At 46.5% G+C, this 21,319-nt stretch overlaps 1 protein-coding gene across 1 annotated transcript in view; it reads right to left on the bottom strand.

Moving 5' to 3' along the window:
- BRINP2 (BMP/retinoic acid inducible neural specific 2) overlaps positions 1–21,319 on the bottom strand; it is a 57,197-nt gene that overhangs the window by 14,862 nt on the left and 21,016 nt on the right. The window contains exons 2-3 of the mRNA XM_060232481.1: positions 7,061–7,251; positions 2,077–2,276 (exon numbers count right to left, since the gene is read on the bottom strand). Of these exons, the coding sequence (XP_060088464.1) occupies positions 2,077–2,276; positions 7,061–7,251 (391 nt within the window). The remainder of the gene's footprint in view (positions 1–2,076; positions 2,277–7,060; positions 7,252–21,319) is intronic.

Raw genomic sequence — 21,319 nt, 5'->3', positions numbered from 1 at the left:
AAGAAATTGGAGACTTCAGTCTGATATGTAGTCCCCGTTCCAAAACATACGTATTATATTACACCAGAGCACAGGGAACCAGTACTGGATCTGCTGATCACTCATGTTGCAGCCCACAGATGTTCTACGATCCACCACTGTACTCAGAACTTCAGGTTCTTTGCCCCCATAGCACTTTTAGACCAAACACCAGAAACCCAAGAGCGAGGGAGGCAGCCTTTTCAGCAGATGGACTTACTAAAAAGGGCTCTAGGTTTTCCATGTGGATATGTTACTGCAGTCCAGACTTCCTAAACCCTTCTCAGAGATCAACAGGAGGTTGCGGGTGTTGTGACAGAAATATGCAACGTGCCTTTTGTTACACTTAGGAGGCCCACTATCAGAGAGAAGGGATATTTCTCTGAGGAGGGGAACCAGGCCATAAACAGGGTATGAGTGGTAATGAGTTTCCTCACCTGCCTAAATGCCAGAAAGAAGCAAGATGGATGACTCTTTGGTCCAGGGGGTTTTTTGTAGCAGGAACTCCTTTGCATATTAGGCCACACACCCCTGATGTAGCCAATCTTCCTGGAGCTTGCAGGGCTCTTAGTACAAGGCCTACTGTAAGCTCCTGAAGGCCTGGCTACATCAGGGGCGTGTGGCCGAATAACCAAAGGAGTTCCTGCTACAAAGAAATCCCCTGAGTTGGGCAGCCTGAGTTGGGCCATAAAGGCTTGAGATGGACTGATTGGAGAAGAGGATGCAGAGCAATCCCTGTTGCATTTTACTTCCAAGTTCAAGACAGGATATAGGGGAAACTGGCACAGGAAGGGTTATAGGATCTGGACACTCTGTCAGATTGCTTCAGCCAGGACCAGGAATAAACATATTGGATAAACATATGGAGCAAAGGTCCATGAGTGGCTATTAGCCACAGCGTATTGTTGGAACTGTTGGGGTTTAGATATACTATTAGCAGAGTAACGTGGAGATAACCACAAATAACAGCCAGGCACACAGTTTAGCTTAAGAATAAAAGTAGTTTACTTTTCTAATGAGGAAAAGGTATGACTGGGATTTCTAGAAAAACAAAGGATTCAATATCCTTTCTAGCTTCTAGGCTACATCTCGACTCTCTGGAGTCCTAACTTCAACTGCATGGAGATCTAAGGGCTTTACACAAAGAGCAATAAAACTAACCAAATGTTTTCTCCTAGACCACCACCCAAATATATGGATTAGCCTATTAGGGCTCTCCCTGAATGGTTACTATGCATATTGACACCTAGCCTTGGCGGGAAGTACGTGCAGACATTCTCATTGGCTCTACCTACTCACTGACTAAACATCAGCATGCATATACAAACATTTAATTAACTCATGACAACAGGAAGTGATATTGCATCAGATACCCAACAGGAACTCTCTGTCTGGGGCAGTGATGCTCTGTATTCTTGGTGCTTGAGTTGGGGGGGGGGGCGCAATGAGAGGGCTTCTAGTGTTCTGGCCCCACTGATGGACCTCCTGAGGGCACCTGTTTTTTTGGCCACTGTGTGACACAGAGTGTTGGACTGGATGGGCCACTGACCTGATCCAACATGGCTTCTCTTATGTTCTTAAGGGAGGGAACAGAGTGGAGTCTGTCTTGATCAGCTTCTCTTTTTGGAGGTTCCAGCAAGTTGGTGTCCACCCCAAAGAGTGGGTGCCAAGATAACAGGGACTACAAAATTTAGATTAACCTCACATGTTTTATTTTTCTGTAAGGCTGTGAGATACTCCTCCTGTGTACTTGTGTTCCAGCATTAAAAGTTTGGGTTGTAGTTAATGAAGTTTTTCTTTTTTTAAGAGTTCAGTCTGTGTTCAAAGATTTTCACCCTCATGCCTGGCCATTTTTCCCATGGAAAAGCAACAGAATCCTGGCTGGGTTAGGATGTGAGATAATCAATGAAATGGGCAGTGCTTTGGGGTGGCAACTACCCCATATAGCAGGAGGAGGGGGAGTGAGTTGGGCAAGTCCTCTCACTTGTGCACGTGCCCCCCCCCCAACTTGACAGTGGGTGGGGCAGAAAACAGTCTGTCACTTGCCTACAGGGTTACCTTTATGGCTGCTGTCGCTATCTGGATGTGGTGGAGCCGCCGTAGCGTGCTCTCACGGTCAATGAAGTAGGAGGCTGCCAGCTGGTGCAGCGTTTCCAAGGAGACGGTGGTGTTGGTCCCTCCGCTTCCTCCAGGGCTGCCAGCTTCCGCTTTCCGACTGAGCTTCCGCTTGTCCACGAAAATTGTCAGGGACTCTTCTCCTGCAAAGAAATGAGATGTTGCATTTACTCTGAACAAGAGGAGGAGGAGGAGGAGAGATTTATACCCCACCTTTCACTCAGAGCCTCACAACAGCTTACGATCTCTTTCCCTTCCTCTCCCCACAGCAAGCACCCTATGAGGTAGGTGGGGCTGAGAGAACACTGAGAGAACTGCTCTGAGAGAACTGTGATTGACCCAAGGTCACCCAGTTGACTGCATGTGGAGGAGTGGGGGAATCAAACCCAGTTCTCCAGATTAGAGTTTGCCACTCTTAACCGCTACACCCAACTGGCTCGAACAGCCAGCACTTCCTTCCTCAGACCATCAGCTCTGGCATCACAGAAAGCATGCAACCAACGTCTGGCCGCTGGGGTTCCTGATCTGAGTCCCATGTGACATGTTTCCATTGACTCCTGTCCCTAGCACATCACCTAAACATAGGGGCAGATCCTGTGATTCCCCCCTAGGAAGTTGGATCTTATGACTCTCTTCTGCTAAGTCTTCCTTCAAGGGAGAGAGATTTGGACTCTTCCCTTGTCCCATGAAGAAGGGCTTCCTCTGGTGGAGAAACGTCTGTCCTTGTTGAAGGAAGCCTTGGTGCAGACTCAGAGGATATAGCCCATCTTCTCCAGTTTCGCTGCAATGACGACTATCACCAGGGCTGGAATTCTAGCAGGAGCTCCTTTGCATATTAGGTCACACACCCCGATGCAGCCAATCCTCCTGGAGCTTACAGTAGGCCCTGCACTAAGAGCCCTGTAAGCTCTGGGAGGATTGGCTACATCATGGGTGTGTGGCCTAATGTGCAAAAGAGTTCCTGCTACAAAAAAAAGCCCTGCTCTTTCTCATTTGTTTTGGGGGGGGGGGTATTTTTATTTTATGTATGCATATGTCTGCACCTGGAAGTTATGGTGACTTCTGGTGACTAACCCCTACTGGGGGCCTGGAGGCTATTCAGAGAGGTGACTGAATAAATCCTGCCCCTGCCTCCCAACTGCTGGTATTCCAAGGAGGTCTCCCATCCAAGTACTTGCCAGAGTCAACCTTCCTTAGCTTCCGAGATCAGATGCGATGAGGCTTGCCTGGGCTATCCAGGTCAGGACAGCTTTTGTTGTATTTTTTAGCTGCTTTCAGCCCCCAGTAAGGAGAAAAATGGGATATAAAACAAATATAATATTGCTGCACAACTTAAGAGCTCACACACTGTTTTGCTGGATTAGAGTATATTTAGCTGGCTCTTTCTTTGGGCCAATATGTTTACGTGGATCCTCTACCTATCTGTTGCCATTGTTTGCCAAATAAGTGTGCCTGTTAGTCTCCCCACGCCCCCACTGGCAAATCCAGCTGTAGATGAAAAACAGTGAACCAAGGTTATCCTCCTATCCTTCTTACCTTGATAGCACAACCAGATTCATTTGCTAGTGGGAAATGGCCAGAATGTCTTCCCAATGAACTTGTAATACACAACTTTTTTTTTGTAGCAGGAACTTCCTTTGCATATTAGGCTACACCCCCTTGATGTAGCCAATCCTCCAAGAGCTTACAGGGCACTTCTTACAGGGCCTACTGGAAGCTTCAGGATGATTGGCTACATCAGGGGGTGTGGCCTAATATGCAAAGGAGTTCCTGCTACAAAAAAAGGCCCTGTTGTAGTATTCCAGATCAGAGTACAGGAAAGGATACCTAACACACGTGTCACCCCTTTGTCGTTAAGATAACCAGCATCTTACACACTAGGGCCACTAGGGAAAGCAGCATGGAGCGTGGAGTATCTCTATGCTTCAGAGAACAGTCCACAATCCAACATAAATAAAGTATGAGCACGTCGTGAACCTGTCTTATATCAAGAGAGACCATTCATCTATCAAGGTCACCATTGCCAACTCTGACTGGCAGCAGCTCTCTAGGATCTTAGGACCTTCACCTCACCTACCACCTGGTCAAGTTTTAACTGCAGGTGCCAGGGAACAGTACCTGGGACCTTTTGCATGCAAAACAGGTGCTCTACCCCCAAGACAGGACTCCTTGTTTAAGCTTCTCATTGGTGTATCGATGTCAGTATTGTCAACACTGACTAGCAGCCCCTCTTCAGAATCTCAGTCTTTCATATCACCTACTATATGATTCTTTTAACTGGAGATGCCTAGGATTGAACCTGTGAGCTTCCGCATGCAAAGTAAATGCTCTGCCGTTGAGCCACTGCCTTTCCCCCGCATATATACTGGAATAATCTTTTAACATTCCATTAACTCTAATTAACTAAAAACAAACAAACAAAAAAAGCCTAAAGAAGGCATCTGAATTAATTGGAAAAGGAAGGAGCCCAGCAAGTAGGAAGGCAATCTTTTAAGCAATCGGTCACTCGTGCAATGAAATGTCACCATTTGTCTTTGGGTGCCCAGCAAAGCTTGCTTTGTTGCTGTTAGCAGACATGACTCACGGGTTTAAAAAAAAATCCATACTGCTACTTGAAGTCTTGCCTTGATCTATGGCTTTAATCAATAGCAACACATCCTCCAAACCAATTATTACTGGTATGATAAGCACTGTGCCAGGTTTTTGAGAACTCTGAGGAAAGATGGTCCGGCACCCTTCCAGCTGTTTGCACGAGGTAGCAAGTTGGTAGACTCTGATCCTCACCCCCAACTGGTATGAAGAACTACATGGGCATCATTACATTTGCATGTATTCATCTACCTTAGTCTGTCTATTCGTGCTTGCCCTCTCATTGTTTACTTCCAAACTAGTTAGATTTTAGGTGAGGGTAGCTATGTTAATCTTTTGCAGCAACACCCCTCCCCGCAAAAAGAGCCAAGAGTCTTTTGACAACTTAAAGATGAATAAGATTTTGTCCTAGAAAAAGCCTTCGTCAAATGCACAGAGTGGGTCCTTGTGCGTAAGTACAGACCCCATTTACAATAGCAATGGCCAGTTGTAATATAATTCGCCTTGTTTTGATAAGGTGGTTTATGCCTGGAATGACTGAGGAACCTCAGATCCTTGTTAAATCTGAATCCCAATCCAGCAATTTCACTCTGGAATTTTCCTTCAAAATTCTTTAGTTGTAAAATTAAGTTGGGGACTTTAGTTGGAGAACGGTGAAAAGCTGCCTGGTGAGACTGTAAGTCCCCTTGCCTGGATTCTGAAAACTGACATTTTTAATGTTACATTTGCTTCCATTATTATTTTGTTCATCCAGTGGCTTTCTCCTAGGCAACCAATGAAATGCTCATATAGATAACTAGAGGAGAGAGGGTGAATTTTGTTGCATTGAGGGAAGGCAGAAGGGGGAAATGGTTAAAGAATGAATGGGAAGCACTGGCTGATAGGAATGGGTTGGCCATTACCAGCAATACAGAGGTAGGCTTGCTGTCTGAGGATTGGTGCTTTTTTAGTAAGGCTGCTAAAGGGTGTGACGGGGGCGTGGATCCATGACTGGTACTGAGGCAATGATACCAACACACTGCCATGCCAGTTCCCAGCATGAAATGCCATGATTGGTGGGCCTTCACCTCCATTACCATCTTGAGAATTGTTTAGTGCAGTGTAGCAGTGTAAAGAGAGCCAGTTTGGTGCAGTGGTAAAGTGCGTGGGCTCTTATCTGGGAGAACCGGGTTTGATTCCCCACTCCTCCACTTGCACCTGCTGGAATGGCCTTGGGTCAGCCATAGCTCTGGCAGAGGTTGTCCTTGAAAGGACAGCTGCTGTGAGAGCCCTCTCAGCCCAACCCACCTCACAGGGTGTCTGTTGTGGGGGGAGAAGATATAGGAGATTGTAAGCCACTCTGAGTCTCTGATTCAGAGAGAATGGCTGGGTATAAATCTGCAGTTCTTCTTCTTCTAGCACCACGGATGTTGGAGACCCGGGTTCAAACCCTCACTTCACTATGGAAGATCACTGAGAGACTACAGGCCAGTCATACCCTGCAGAATCACTGTGAAGCTAAAATGTAGGAAGAGAGAACCAGGTATGTTGTCCTCAGCTCCTTAGAGGAAGGAGTGAGATAAAAATGTGGCAGACAGAAAAATGGGATCCTTTTCTAGCTGTAGCTCAGCACAGTCCCTTCGTATGATGAACCTCTGCCTTCCTCAGCAGAGCCTACCTTGGTGGTCTCCCTTCCAAGTACCAGCCCTGCTCAGCTTCCAAGATCTGACAAGACAGGGCTATACCATGCCACCTTCCCTCCCCACCTGCTAAGTAACAGCAGGTATTAAAAGCTCTATTAAAAGGGACAGGATGTTTTCCTCCAGGCCCATTGGCAACCAATGCTGCAGAGACTTGTGAGCAAAAATCCCACTTTGTGAGCTACTGGCATTAAAGTTCTGAGCTACTGCATGAATTATTGTGCTCTGGGTTCATCCTTCTTGAGCTACGACAAAACTGTGTGAGCTGGAGGCTAAAAATCTATGAGCTAGCTCATGCTAACTCAGCTTAGAGGGAACACTGTTGGCAACCCTTCTGACATTCCTGGAAGTGTGCTTATGGCTTGGCTGTAACCATTCCCCCGCAGCACAGGCGTCCCATAAGCAAGGACCGACTTCACCAGACAGCCTGCGGTCTCACAGCTGTCACACCAGCAAGTCAGTCCCCATTCCATCAAGCTTCCAGATGTTGGTCATACCCAGGGAAAAAAATATGATAGATGTATGTATAAAAATAAAACACCTCATCAGAACGCTCAGCTACGCAGCTTGGGGCTAGGAGATGCCAGCTGGGGATAGGGTGTGTGTGCGTTTTGAGTTCGACTAAGCAAACTCGCAGTGAGGGAAGGCTACGCACTCACCTCCCAGAGTGGCGGAGAGCAGGAAATGGGTCCCATATTTCTTGATCAGGGTCTCAGTGAGCTGTTGGAGGCTGGGCCGCCGCCCCAGGAGGCGAATGTTGCGGATGAATTCTGGAGCCAGAGGCAGAGGCAAGCTGAAGAAATCTTTCCTTTCCAGTACCAAGTTGTTCACCTTCCAGCGAGCAAATTCTCTGCAGGGGAAGCCGAGAAACAGCAACATAAAGCACATTCTAAGATTTGTGTGTTAAATTAAAGAGCGCATGTTTCTAGCCCTCAGGAGTAAAGATGTGGGAAGCTGGCAGGGTCTGTTAAACATTCGGAATACTTTGGATTTAAAACAGATCTTAATTTGCACCATTCTGAAGTAGAGAGGTACAGCAGAAAGTAACTGAACGTGACATATCTCCCTTTGATGGACAGGAGTCTGGACTTGTATTTTGATTGATAGCCAATCTTCAAGGGCATGACATAAGGGCACAATCCACCAAGACCTTCTCTCAACACAAGCCCTATCGCAATGTGCTGTTTTGCATCTCTAGTTCATTAGTACAAAAAGGTAATTCCTTGGTTGCATGTGGCTTAAACAGAGGTACATTAATACTGTCATTCTGTGAATGACAGAATCTGTGCGAAATTAGCTAAAAGCCCTGGTGAAAAAGGGCTTAAATCAGGGATGAGTGGGCCCCGGGCAATAGAATATAACCGGGCCCCTTTCGCCTTCAGTCCAGCCCCATTTTCCTCATCCCTTCTATTGGATCCCTCCCCTTTGACTCTGCCTCCCCCCCCCCCCCCAGCCACTCCCCTTTCCATTTCAAGGTGTTTAACCTGGTAAAGAGGGCATACACAATTTCACTTTCTTAACTATTTTCATTACTTTGTATTATACCAAAAGGAAGAAAATATGCCTTCCATGATTTTGTTTGGAGCACTATTCAATAAAATTGGCATCACTCCATAAAAGCCATACAAATACTGTTCCGGAAAAGCCTTGGTTTAAGCGACTGCAGGAAAAAAATTCTCTGCTCTCACCACTGAAAGAGGCCAATTATACCCCCCCAAAATGCATAAGCGACTGAATAAACCCAGCATATTGAAGATTTTCATTTGAACCATCCAATAGAGAGAAGGGAACCTAACTTTATCACTCAACATAGAATCAAAGGAGCCACAGCTAATACAAGAGCAAAAGTTATTTTCAATAATGATACATTCATCACTTGATTTCTTTAAACAAGAGTTACATCTTTGATGCTGCTAATATAATCCTCCAAAAAATTACAATCCAAAACTTTTAATTGTTGGTTTTACACATACATATTGTTTTATACAATTATTTACTATATATTTTGTTAAAAAGCTGTTGCCTTGAGGGCTCTAATTTGGTACAAAGATGGCAAATTATACATTTTTTGCCTGTGTGTGTGTACTGGTGTGGTATACAAGATGTGTACCATTAGAAAAAGCCTCTAATGGATCAGCCAGTTGTGTTAATTGCAGCAAAGCAAATTTGTCAGCATCTAATCCGACATGTAGCACTCTAAGATGTCTTGAGACGGAGCTTTTAAGGTCAGTTTTGGCAAACACTGTAAAGCCACTTCCCAGCATTTTGTTATTCCAGGAAAAAAAAACGAATATGTGCAATGGGATATTACAAAAAGTATCCTTTGTCTCTCCAGAAATGTCTCCAGAATGCACCAATAGATGATTGGTGTGTGTGTCTCTATCTATCTATCTATCTATCTATCTATCTATCTATCTATCTATCTATCTATCTATCTATCTATCTGTCTGTCTGTCTGTCTGTCTGTCTGTCTGTCTGTCTGTCTGTCTGTCTGTCTGTCTGTCTGTCTGTCCGTCTGTCCGTCCATCCATCCATCCATCTTTGCAGAACAATGGCTTGTTCTCCTTCGACACTATTATCATAACACTGGTCACAAATATTAGATACCAACAATCCATACTCTTAGCTCACCCTGTTCGATATAAGACTTGCGAGACCTTTTCCAGTTATATCTGGGACATGCAAGTCTGTTTGTTTGTTTAAATTCCTTGATGGCACTGATTTGCTATTAACAAAGAAAGGGGGAGTACATGTAAGCAAATTGTTCCTTGGCACCAGGACTTTTTTGTAGCAGAAACTGCTTTGCATGTTAGGCTACACCCCCCTGATGTAGCCAGTCTTCCAAGAGCTCACAGGGTTTTTCTTACAGGAGCTACTGTAAGCTCTTGGGGGATTAGCTACATCGGGGCCCCCCGATGTAGGAGCCTAATATGCAAAGGAGTTCCTGATACAAAAAAAAGCCCTGCTTGGCACCGTGGAGAGAGCTTAGCATGCACGCACATGAAAGCTCATACCCTGAATAAAAATTTGTTGGTCTTAAAGGTGCCACTGGACTCTAATTTTGCCATAAAGTCAAAAAGACGCCATTCTCCACATTACTACGGTGTAAAGTTTGCAACGAGGAAACACACACACACAATTATTTCTCAGCAGGGCCTCGGCATGTGCCCCACCCAGCCGACTGCTTGACATCAGCAGTGCTGAAATGATCATTCTGCTTTTGTTCAGAACGTTCTAATCTTAAGAGGTGTGCAGATGCCCTCTTGCAAGGCTAGTCTTGTTTGCAGAGGAAGCAAGATCTGGGCAAGGATTTCGCAGCATTTAATTTACGTTTCATTTTATGAAAACACTTCTACCCCATCTGCCCTCTTGGATCATACTGTCAATCTATCATACCTATCCAATTATCAGCCATTCCTCTCTCTAACAGGGACAACAGGGGAGGGACAGTGGCTCAGTGGTAGAGCATCTGTTTAGGAAGCAGAAGGTCCCAGGTTCAATCCCTGGCATCTCCAAAAAAGGGTCCAGGCAAATAGGTGTGAAAAACCTCAGCTTGAGACCCTGGAGAGCCGCTGCCAGTCTGAGAAGACAATACTGACTTTGATGGACCAAAGGTCTGCATATGTTCATATGTTCATCCTATGCAGAGTTGCCCTGCTCTGAAGGTAATGGTCTTAGATTGCATAGTCTGCAAAGGACTGCACCATTCAGTGAGATGTGTGTGCGTTCAGGACATCATCCAATCGACTAGTCTCCAAACTCACAATGAAATTTCCCATCAGGCAAGATGTTGTAGTTTTTTCTCAGGAAGACTTCATATTCATGGCTAGCACTTCCATAGCGAGTGACACTTGGACCGATTTCCCACTAGCCTTATTCCGCTCTCACGCTCTTCTTCTCTGCAGGATTCTGTAGGATTTCACACTATCTGCCCCGGGGCTTCAACTCGCTCCGCCTCTCACGCAGCAAACAAGATCCTCTAAAAACCAGTTATTTCTTTGCCACGCGAAAAAGGCAAAGCGAGTTGCAGCCCCAGGATAGAAAGTGTGAAATTTGACAGGAGCCCCGTGGAGAAGAGGAGTGTAAGAGCGGCGTGAGGCTAATGGGAAATCGGTCAGTATATCTGTTTAGTTTTATTTTACTTATTTATTTATTTATTTTGCATGTCTTCCCCAGTGTGGCTTATCTCCTCCCCCATTTTGTCTTCACAACAAGAACCTTGTAAGGCAGGTAAAGCTAAGAGCTTGTGACAAACTGACTTAAGTTATCCACTCAGCAAGCTGCTATGGCAGAATGGGGATTCATACTCAAGTCTCCTCAATTCTAGTCTGATAGTATAACCACTGCATCACTCTTGCTCTGGTAGTGAATAATCCCAAATGGAATTGTTTTCTGTTGCCCAGGGCTTTTTTTTTTTGTAGGAGGAACTCCTTTGCATATTAGGCCACACACCCCTGATGTAGCCAATCCTCCTGGAGCTTACAGTAGGCCCTGTAAGCTTTTGGAGGACTGGCTACATCAGGGTTGTGTGGCCTAATATGCAAGAGAGTTCCTGCTACATAAAAAGCCCTGCTGTTGCTCCAGAAGGCTGGACCAGATTTGAAATTAAATCAGAGGAGTTTTCAGCTAAACATTAGGAAGAACTTCCTGGCAGTTGGAGTGGTTCCTCAGTGGAACAGGCTTCCTTGGGAGGTGGTGGGCTCTCCTTCTAAAATATGCCTGCAGTGTCTCCTCTATCAGCCTTCTCCTCCCCACCAGGGACAAGTCCACTTCTGTTCCACAGGCAGGGCCAGTGAGAACACTGGTGGTGGCAGAAGCTACAGCTGCGTCACCTCCCACAATCACACTACTTTGAAATATGAGGTGGGGTTATCTAACAGCTCCAAGTTGCAATCTGCCAACCATGCCCAGTGCAGGTTGTTTTGTTCTGGGGAGAGGAGGAGGCAATTGGCAGTTGCCTAGCAACCGCTGAGCATCCTTTTCACTCCCGCCGCGTGGGAATGGATGGCAGGGGACCAGAATGTCATTAACCTGCAAACAAGTTTGACCAATAATGAAGCGAGCTTATTCAAAGTAAACAGCTAGCTTCTGACACTTCAGCAGTCCTAGCAAAGATATAATCTGATGATTTTAAAATACATACATAAATAATACATTTTTATCTTCCATGGAGCCCAACACAGCTTATGTCATTCACCTCCTCCATGTTATCCTCATGACAACTAAGAAGGAACCCAAAAGAGCGGCTGACTATTAGACATAGGCTGAGATTCCTGGAACTCACAAAGAATTGGACAAGTGAATGCATCACACCTGTTTGGTACTGTATATTTTCACAGTCAAACATGGACACAAGATCCTCACATTTACACCTATTTTACTTCTGAGTCAATAGGGGCTTTGTGGTAGGATACATATATACAACCTTTCCCCCTTTTAAATATAACCATATTTAGACGATTAGTAGGCCACATCTCCAGAGACTCACTCAAAGCAGCTAAAGATAAAGTTTAAAAAAAAAAACCAAGATCAAATGGTAAACAAAAAAAAATTAGTCATCTGGTAGGATAGGAGCCGTACAAGGAAAGCAGATGACTGACGAGAGAGAGAAGATAGACATTTCTTTTATTGCCTGCTTTTCCAAAGTACAGTGATTTGTGCAATCACCTTCCTGTTGTCCTTCGTTACCAGGTGGACTTCCTCAGGATCCTCACAATCTGGAGGGGCTCAAGCAGACCACTTTCCCCACCTCCCTCTGACCTTCTTTAAATGACTCTCCATTGCCCACACCATCCCACACCTCTGGGAGCACGCTGATTTCACCATCATGCCATCGGGAGGGTCTGTTTGGGTTCGTTTGCCTTTTTCTTTGCAGTTGATTAATGAGGAATTAAAGTACAATTAAAGAGGGAACCACTCCTTTGCTAAGGTGACCTGGGATATCACTGATCATGTAACCCAACAAAACTGCAGCAACATTATGCTCAACAATTTAAATCAGAAGAGTTTCCGGCTCAATATTAGGAAGAACTTCCTGACCATGCAACAGGCTTCCTTGGGGGGTGGTGAGCTCTCCTTCCTTGGAGGTTTTTTAAATGGAGGTTAGATGGCCATCTGACAGCAATGAAGATCCTGTGAAGTTAGGGGGAGGTATTTGTGAATTTCCTGCATTGTGCAGGGGGTTGGACTAGACGACCCTGGGGGGTCCCTTCCAGCTCTAAGGAATGGAGACCTACCTGTCCTTTGCACCTTGCCCCACGTACATAAATGGCTCTTCCTATACTAAATGGCAAAGTTGATCAAGGAGCAGAGAGTTCAAGGCCCTCCTCGCATATCACAGAGTACACAAGCTGGACTCGGCATTCTCACCTTGCGTCCTGTATAGCAGGGCACACAAGTTGCAGGTGCTTCTTTCTTCCTATGGGCAATTTGGATTGTGAGCGAGGTGGGCTTTCAGCAAGGCCTTCAGCATTCTCCTGAACCACTTAACAGACCTGAAAAGTGGTCCTGGGGCAGGAGCCTGCTGGGAAGACCTACAACTATACACAGGGCTTTTTTTTGTAGCAGGAGCTCATTTGCATATTAGGCCAATCCTCCAAGAGCTTACAGGGCTCTTAGGACAGGGCCTACTGTAAGTTCTAGGGGGATTGGCTATATCAGGGCTGTGTGGCCTAATATGCAAAGCAGCTCCTGCTACAAAAAAAGCCCCGGCTGTACATATGAGTTTCTCCTAAGAGGCCAAACAGCACATCCCTGGAACCAGTGCCAATGGAGAAAATGGTGGGGAAAGAGAGGCTGAAGTCCCCTCCTCCACACACCAGACTCAATATCTAACCAGGTATCACAGACATAAAGAGTTGAGGCAAACCGACTATTCATGCTCTAATATTACATACAAGTCAGTGGAGAGCAGACCCCAGGCCCACGCTGCATATATTCTGGACTGTGCGGATCAGTGGCTCGTGGGCCAGGAATGTGTGGATCAGTGCTCTTGGGCCAGGAGTGCAATTGCACAGCTTAACCCAGGAGTGGCCAAACTTGCTTAACTTAAGAGTCACAAAGAATAAATGCCAGATGGTTGAGAGCCACAAGGAAGGAAAGAAGAAAGGTAGATTAGATAGACAGATATAGATAGATAGACAGACAGACAGATGGAGGGAGGAGAGGTAGACAGAAAGCAGCTTTAACTTTAAATGCAATATCCAAGCTACCAGCTGGCTTGCCTTGGAAAAGGGATTTAAAGAGACAAATGTCTTCTCCAATCCAGCCAACAGGGTGGTGGGGGCTTTGAGAGCCACGCAATGCTTGTGAAAGAGCCACATGTGGCTCCTGAGCCACAGTTTGGCCACTCCTGGCTTAACCTATATCACGGGATTTTTGTGAGCATACAAAGAGGGGAAGCAAAAAACTGTTAATAATATTAGCCCACATTGTTGGGCACCCACCAGGGCAGCCTTTGTACCGAGTTGGATAACCCATGAATAAACAGGTTGGCAGGCATCTGTTGGCACACGGGTATTTTATACACGCTTAACATCTGCCGCCGGAGAAGTCAGCCATTTGGTGTGTGCCAACGAGACCCCTCATGTAACAGGGCTCGCGCATTCCGCCCGCGCTGCAATGCTTCCTTCGCAACAAGCCTGGCATGGAAACGATTTCCAGCAGCCTGCTGAGTTCCCCCCTAACAATGCCCCTGTAAACAATGATTGGCCAATTTCATTCTAATCTTGACAATTTTGCTGTAATTAAAACCAGGCTGTGGCTTGCAAACACTTTAATTAAGTTTGATTGGGAAAGACGGAGGAGAAGCTGGGGAGCAGTGGATGAGGGCTGGCAAAAAACTGCCGCGAGGCGGAGAGTTCCAAGTGGAACACACACAGGCCACACACGTGACGGCCAGGCTGGCTTTTAGACCAGGCTAAACGTGAAACAAAGCAGGGAAAGCGGAGTCGAGGCTCAGCTGAAAGCAGTGTTCCCTCTAAGAGCCAGTTTGGTGTAGCGGTTAAGTGCGCGGACTCTTATCTGGGAGAACCGGGTTTGATTCCCCACTCCTCCACTTGCGCCTGCTGGAATGGCCTTGAGTCAGCCATAGCTTTCTTAGGACTTGTCCTTGAAAGGGCAGCTTCTGTAAGAGTTCTCTCAGCCCCACCTACCTCACAGGGTGTCTGTTTTGGGGGGGGGTGTATTCGTTGCAAGACTGTTAGAGGGTGTATTCGTTGCAAGACTGCAAAAATAAACCCGACACTGGCCTTTCTTAAATTTCTGTTCATGGCACCACACCTTTTAAATTTTTTTCTCTCCCCTGAGCGATACCGTAACTGGAGACATTTATTCTTGGCCCCAAAAGGCTTTCACTCCAAGAACATAAAAGCAAAAGAACAGCGCTGTGAGGATTGGCACATTTCTTGGAGCATAGGCTTTGGTGGCCCTGTAAGCCCTTGCTGTGGAGCGACTCCTCCGTCAGCAGGCGCTTTTTATACCCAAGAGAGAGGAAAGAAAAGGAAACGCAAGCAAGGGGCTAAAAGGGCTGGGCTCAGATTCCACCTAGAATCTCTGCAAATGGCAGGATTCCCATCTGCAGCACTTTCCTGTTGTTGGGAGTGGAGGGCTTTGAGCTGTCTCCTGTCTCCGACCTGAGAGATGGCATCAAAGGGTTTAGACAGAAAGGTCAAGCATCCTTTCCTTCCTGCTATCTGATTTTTTCCTTTGAAGTAGAATGCCACTCTTAAGGGCAATTTCCTCTGTTTCTGCTGTCTCGCACACACGCAAGGAGGGTGCGTGGTCTCTCATCTGGCACCACGGAGACAGATCCGATTGCTGACTCCATGTAACTGTCAATCTGTTGTCACACCTAGTCCCAGCTTTGCTGCATTAAAGCCTTGAGCTCTCTGCCAGTTCTCTGGCACTACCAAGCCCAGAGAATCCCACACCTCCATCCCTTCTTCTGCTGCAGCCCAAAATGCCCCCCTCACAGGCTCCTCCATTTTGATGGGTATCAAAATTCTGCCTCAGGAGAGGGGATAGATCCAGGCAGGCAGCCGTGTTGGTCTGAAGCAAGAGAAGACAGTAGGGAGTCCAACGAAGTTTTCTTCAGAATGTTAAGCTTTCATATGCATGCACACTTCATCATACAATGGAATGGGGTACAGTAAACAGAGCTATATATAGCTGGTGGGCAGTGGTTAAGAATGCAAAGTGGTACAGAGTTAGAATCCAATGGCAAAATAGTGAAATTAACTGAAAGAGCATTTGGTCTGGATAGCATTTGCGCGGGAAACCAATAAAACAGTAACCTGTCAGAATGGGAGAATGAGGCAATAAATGTTGTCTGTTAATTGCTCTATTGCTTGTAAGTCTGGGTTAAACTGAGGACATGTCTTTCCCAGAGGTGTTCCTGTCCACCTAATTTACTTTTAACATGTAATATACATCATAAGCATCATTCTCGTTTGCCATTAGAAAAAAAGAACCCATTAAAATATAGGGCAAGATGAGTTTAGTATATGTAATGAGATAAACAGCCAATATCCCTTATTTGAGAATGTCAATACAAAAAACATTATTCTGATACAGGATTCTAAAAGAGAAATGCATTGGAATACTGTGGATATATAGGGGGGGAATCAGCAAAAATCCCTCTTGTGCGCATGGAAACTTTCACTGGGATCCAGCTGTTGCTAGTGTGACCCTTCTATGGAAAACCAAAGAATACACTTCTGTTAAAACAAACAAACAAACATGTTTTTTGGAATGTTTTATTTCCTTCTCACCTACTCTGAGCTCAGGTTTGGCTAGATCAGGGATGGCCAAACTGTGGCTCAGGAGCCACATGTGGCTTTTTCCACACATACTGTGTGGCTCTTGAAGTCCCCACTGCCCCATCGGCCAGCTTGGAGAAGGCATTTGTCTCCAAGCCAAGCCAGCCAACAGGTGCTGTCTTTCCACCTCTCCCCCCCTCCACCAACTATTTGCTTTGCTTTCCATTCCTTCCTTCCTTCCTTCTCTCAAACATCTGACATTTATTCTATGTGTCTCTTATATGAAGCAAGTCTGGCCACCTCTGGGCTACATTGATAGCTCCCCTGGTCAGGGAAGGGACTTTTAGAACGCATTCAGTATTTCCTTAAACATGGCCCCTTCTTACATGCCCGGGAAAAGTTTGCCACTTTGGGGTCAAGCAGCAATTTTCCTCCAGCCCAGTTTTGCCAAAGATCCAGAAGAGTTTGTATTGTTGTTGTTTGCTATCTTCTAGGCTTGGAGCAGAGGTCACTGGAGGACTGTGTACGTTGCAGGGGGTTGGGCTAGATGACCTTGGTTGTCCCTTCCAACTCTATGATTCCTGCTCAGCTACCATTTTGAATCCCTTTTCCTGATCCCATCAGGATATGTAGCATAGCTTATCCTGTATCTTGCAGTCATTAGACTGTGTTTTCTCGCCCCCCGATCAGCAGCAGACCTGGATGGCCCCGGCTAGCCTGATCTTATTAGACCTTGGAAGCTAAGCAGGGAAGCTTCTAAGAAAGTCCAGGACTGCTATGCCAAGGCAAGCCATGGCAAACTGCCTTTAGACCGCTGTTTCCTTGAGAACCTTACAGAATCTCGATCGCTGCAGCAGCAGGCAGGGAATGCGGCTTAACAAGAAGGGCTGCAAGGCTATCAGGAGGAATGCTGCCGTGGGCTTTATCTCCTGCTTCAGCAGCACCTTTGAAGGCAAAAGGGCTTTTTTCCTGCCTCCGGTCTGGCTCTCCTTGCTGAACCCAGAGGGATTCTTCCCTGGCTCTGCTTGCCCAGCTCTTGGAACTGTAGGGCCAGCTGTACGTCTTGAGCCATGTATCTCTCCCTCCCATCTCACAACAATCCACCATCCTCAAGAAGGATGGGCACTTCTTCCCCTCCCCCCCCACACTTCTCCATAGGTCAGATGGCTATGGAGTGGTAGCCAGTGTTCCCTCCAAGTTGAGTTGGCGTGAGCTAGCTCAGGTTTTTTTTTAGCCTCCAGCTCACACATCTTTGTCATAACTTAGCAAAAATGGCCCCAAAGCAAACCAATCTATGCAGCAGCTCAGTACTTTCATGCCAGGAGCTCACAAAGTAGAATTTTTGCTCACAAGACTCCGCAGCTTAGAGGGAGTATTGGCGGTAGCATATCTGATTTGTGTAAAGAAGGCCCCGGGTTCAAACTCCAACATCTCTGGGTAAAAACCTCAGACAGGAAGCGATGCGAAAGACCTCTTCCTGAGAACTTGGGAGAGCGAACTTGGGAGAGTCTGAGTAGACAATACTCAGAAGCAGAATAGCTGCTTTGCAGGCAGAATGCCCCGGGTTCAATCCCTGGCATGCAGGTATGTGCTGTCAAATCGCAACCAACTTATGGTGACTCCAGAAAGGGGCTTTCTAGGCAAATGAGAAGCGGAGGTGCTTTGCCTTTGCCTTCCTCTGCAGAGCCTTCTTTGGTGGTCCCCCCTACAAGCACCAACCCTACTTAGCTTCCGAGACCTAATGGGATCAGCTATGCCATGCCGCTTTTCCTCCTTCAGTCCCCAGGATCTCCAAAGGATCAAATAGGAGGTGATGGGAAAGAATTCCCCCACTCGAGACCCTGGAGAGCCATTGCCAGTTATCCTAGGCAGTCCTGCCCTTCCCAGACCAAACATCAGACTCAAAATAAGACAGCTGAGTCTCCTAGAGAGTTATGCATGCAGAAAAACCTTGCTCTTTCTCACTTTATTTGGGAAAGCTGTGATTCATGGATAAAGTATTGATAAAGAAGGCTGTGGTTCACTGATGGAAGATTTCTGGTTCAATCCTCAGCATCTCCAGTTAGGATCTGGTAGCACAGGGGTCTTCAAACTACGGCCCGCGGGCCAGATGCGGCCCGCTGAGGACGTTTATGCGGCCCGCCGGGTTATGGCAAAATCAGACCGGAATTGACGTTTGACCTAAACTCGCGTTAGCAACGCACACTTCCGGCACTTGGCTGAGGTGGCGGAGACAGAGTGTGAGGTGATACCGAGGTGAGGTGAGTTCCCAGGCCGGGGTGTGTGGTGTGGGGAAGGGAGAGAGATGCAGAAGACGGAGAACTGACGGCCCACGGCCTTGTACAGTAACGGCAGTCCAGCCCTCCAACAGTCTGAGGGACAGTGAACTGGCCCCCTATTTTAAAAGTTTGAGGACCCCTGGTAGCAGATGATCCAGAAGACCTCTGCCTGAGAGACCCCTGGACAGCTACCATCGGCCGAGTAGACAATACTGACTTTGAACAGCCTGATTTGAAATAATGCAGCTTCATGTATTCAACCACTGTCTGTTGATAAGTGTCTGAGAATAGGGAGGTGCTGTTTTTAATTTGTTTGTTTGAGCATCTCAATTCCTAGGCCTGATCTTCTCTGTTCTGCAGGGAATCTTGTCTCTGAAGAATCTCTGACTCCAATTTGTTCCAGAACTCTATGCTTGCGTAGATGCCCCTTCCCCACCAGTAAATCCGCACATAGCTAGTCTGCCCCCCCCACACACACACACACAGGCACATACACACATACTGGTGTCTCAGTGGCAGAGCATCTGCTTGGTAAGCAGAAGGTCCCAGGTTCAATCCTTGGCATCTCCAACTAAAAGGGGCAAATAGGTGTGGAAAACCTCAGCTTGAGAGCCGCTGCCAGTCTGAGTAGACAATACTGACTTTGATGGACCGAGGGTCTGATTTAGTATAAGGCAGCTTCATACGTTCATAATTCAGATACACACTCAACTCTCCAAAGCATACAACAGCAGTCCACATTAAGCCCTGGACAAAAGAGGCAGAGCCAAGCTTGCAAATATGCAAGCTCGGAGGCAGTGCCATTATCCATAAACAGAGCCCCTGGGTCAAACATTTCCTGGGCAGTGCTGAGGTTCATAAGGTACAGCAGCTGCAAAGCGCTGAGACTCATACGGCGCAGCAGCTGCAAACCTCTATCAAAAAGCATCTCATAATGTATGTCACGCAGCTACCTCCATCCAGCCAAGCAGGACCTGGAAGCATTTGTAGCTAGACAGGTCACATCAAAGAGAGCCAAGGGGCTGCTGGGGGCAAGTTGGAGCTATGGAACCATGAGTGAGCTGGCAAAGGATGGTACGAAGCTCTCCAGTACAATGGCTGGCCCAACTCCACAACTGGAGTGCCTCAAGGATCCCTTCTGGGACCTGTTTTGTTCAACATCTTTACCAATGATTTGGATGAAGGAATAGAGGGAATGTTTATTAAATTTGCAGATGATACTAAATTGGGAGGGGTCACAAACACAGAAGAAGACAGAAACAGGATACAGGATGACCTTGACAGGCTGGAAAACTGGGCTAAAACCAATAAAATGAATTTTAACAGGGATAAATGTAAAGTTCTGCATTTAGGCAGGGAAAATCCAATGCATGGTTATAGGATGGGGGAGACTTGTCTTAGCAGTAGTATGTGCGAAAAGGATCTAGGGTCTTAGTGGATCATACGCTGAACATGAGTCAACAGTGTGATGCGGTGGACTAAAAAGGCAAATGCAATTTTGGGCTGTATCAACAGAAGTATAGTGTCCAGATCACGTGATGTGATGGTATCGCTTTACTCTGCTCTGGTAAGACCTCACCTGGAGTATTGTGTTCAGTTTTGGGCACCACATTTTAAGAAGGATATAGACAAGCTGGAACGGGTCTAAAGGAGGGCAACGAAGATGGTGAGGGGTCTGGAGACCAAGTCCTATGAGGAAAGGCTGAAGGAGCTGGGGATGTTTAGCCTGGAGAGGAGGCGGCGGAGAGGTGATATGATCACCATCTTCAAGAACTTGAAGGGCTGTCATATAGACACTGGTGTGGAATTGTTTTCTGTGGCCCTGGAAGGTAGGACCAGAACCAATGGGTTGAAATTAAATCAAAAGAGTTTCCGGCTCAACATTAGGAAGAACTTCCTAACCATTAGACCGTTCCTCAGTGAAACAGGCTTCCTCGGGAGATGGTGGGCTCTCCTTCCTTGGAGGTTTTTAAACAGAGGCTAGATGGCCATCTGACAGCAATGAAGATCCTGTGAGTTTGGGGGGAGGTGTTTGTGAGTTTCCTGCATTGTGCAAGGGGTTGGACTAGATGACCCCAGAGGTCCCTTCCAACTCTCTGATTCTATGAACTTCAAGAGACCCCATAGCATGCAGAACCCCACGTGATCCTGACCATGGCTTTTCAGTTTGTACTTCCTAAGAGCTATTTCCATCTCTGCCTTGACCTGGATGGTCAGATCTTGAAGCGAAGCAGGGTTGCCCCAGCTAGTACTTGGATAGGAGACCACCAAGGAACTCTAGGGTTGCTATGCAGACAATGGCAAATCACCTGTTAGTCTTTTCCCATGAGGGATAGCGATAAGTCAGCTGTGACCTGATGGCACTTTCCAGCACCATTTCCATCTCCAGCTAAGAAAAGCCCTGGCCAGTGTTCCTTCTAAGCTTAGTGTGAGCTAGCTCACAGTTTTTTAGCCTACAGCTCACACATTTTTTCACTTAGCTCAGGAAGGATGGCCCCAGAGCAAACTAATTTATGCAGCAGCTTCCAACTTTAATGCCAGCAGTTCACAGTGCAGAGATTTTGCTCACAAGGCTCCACAGCTTAGAGGGAGTATCGATCCTCTGAAGAACAAAAGACACTCCCCTCCCCTTCTCCTACCTACAAAGAACTTGGGGTTGATCATAGCTAATGGCTATTGAGTCCCATTTCCAAGAGGGGCCAGACAGGAGCTTTCCCATACACAAGTTATAAAAACAACGGTATACCATAATCATTTGGCTCAAGCAACTAGCATTCAGAAGTTCACTGCCTCTAAACAGGAAGGTGCCGTTGGGCTGCTAGGTGTTCCTAACTCCATCCACTGAGAATGGTTCTGTTTCTCTTTTCAAGCCATCTGAAGC

Source organism: Heteronotia binoei, chromosome 2, assembly GCF_032191835.1.
Source record: "Heteronotia binoei isolate CCM8104 ecotype False Entrance Well chromosome 2, APGP_CSIRO_Hbin_v1, whole genome shotgun sequence".
NCBI lineage: Eukaryota > Metazoa > Chordata > Lepidosauria > Squamata > Gekkonidae > Heteronotia > Heteronotia binoei.
This window is presented reverse-complemented; position numbering and strand designations above follow the sequence as displayed.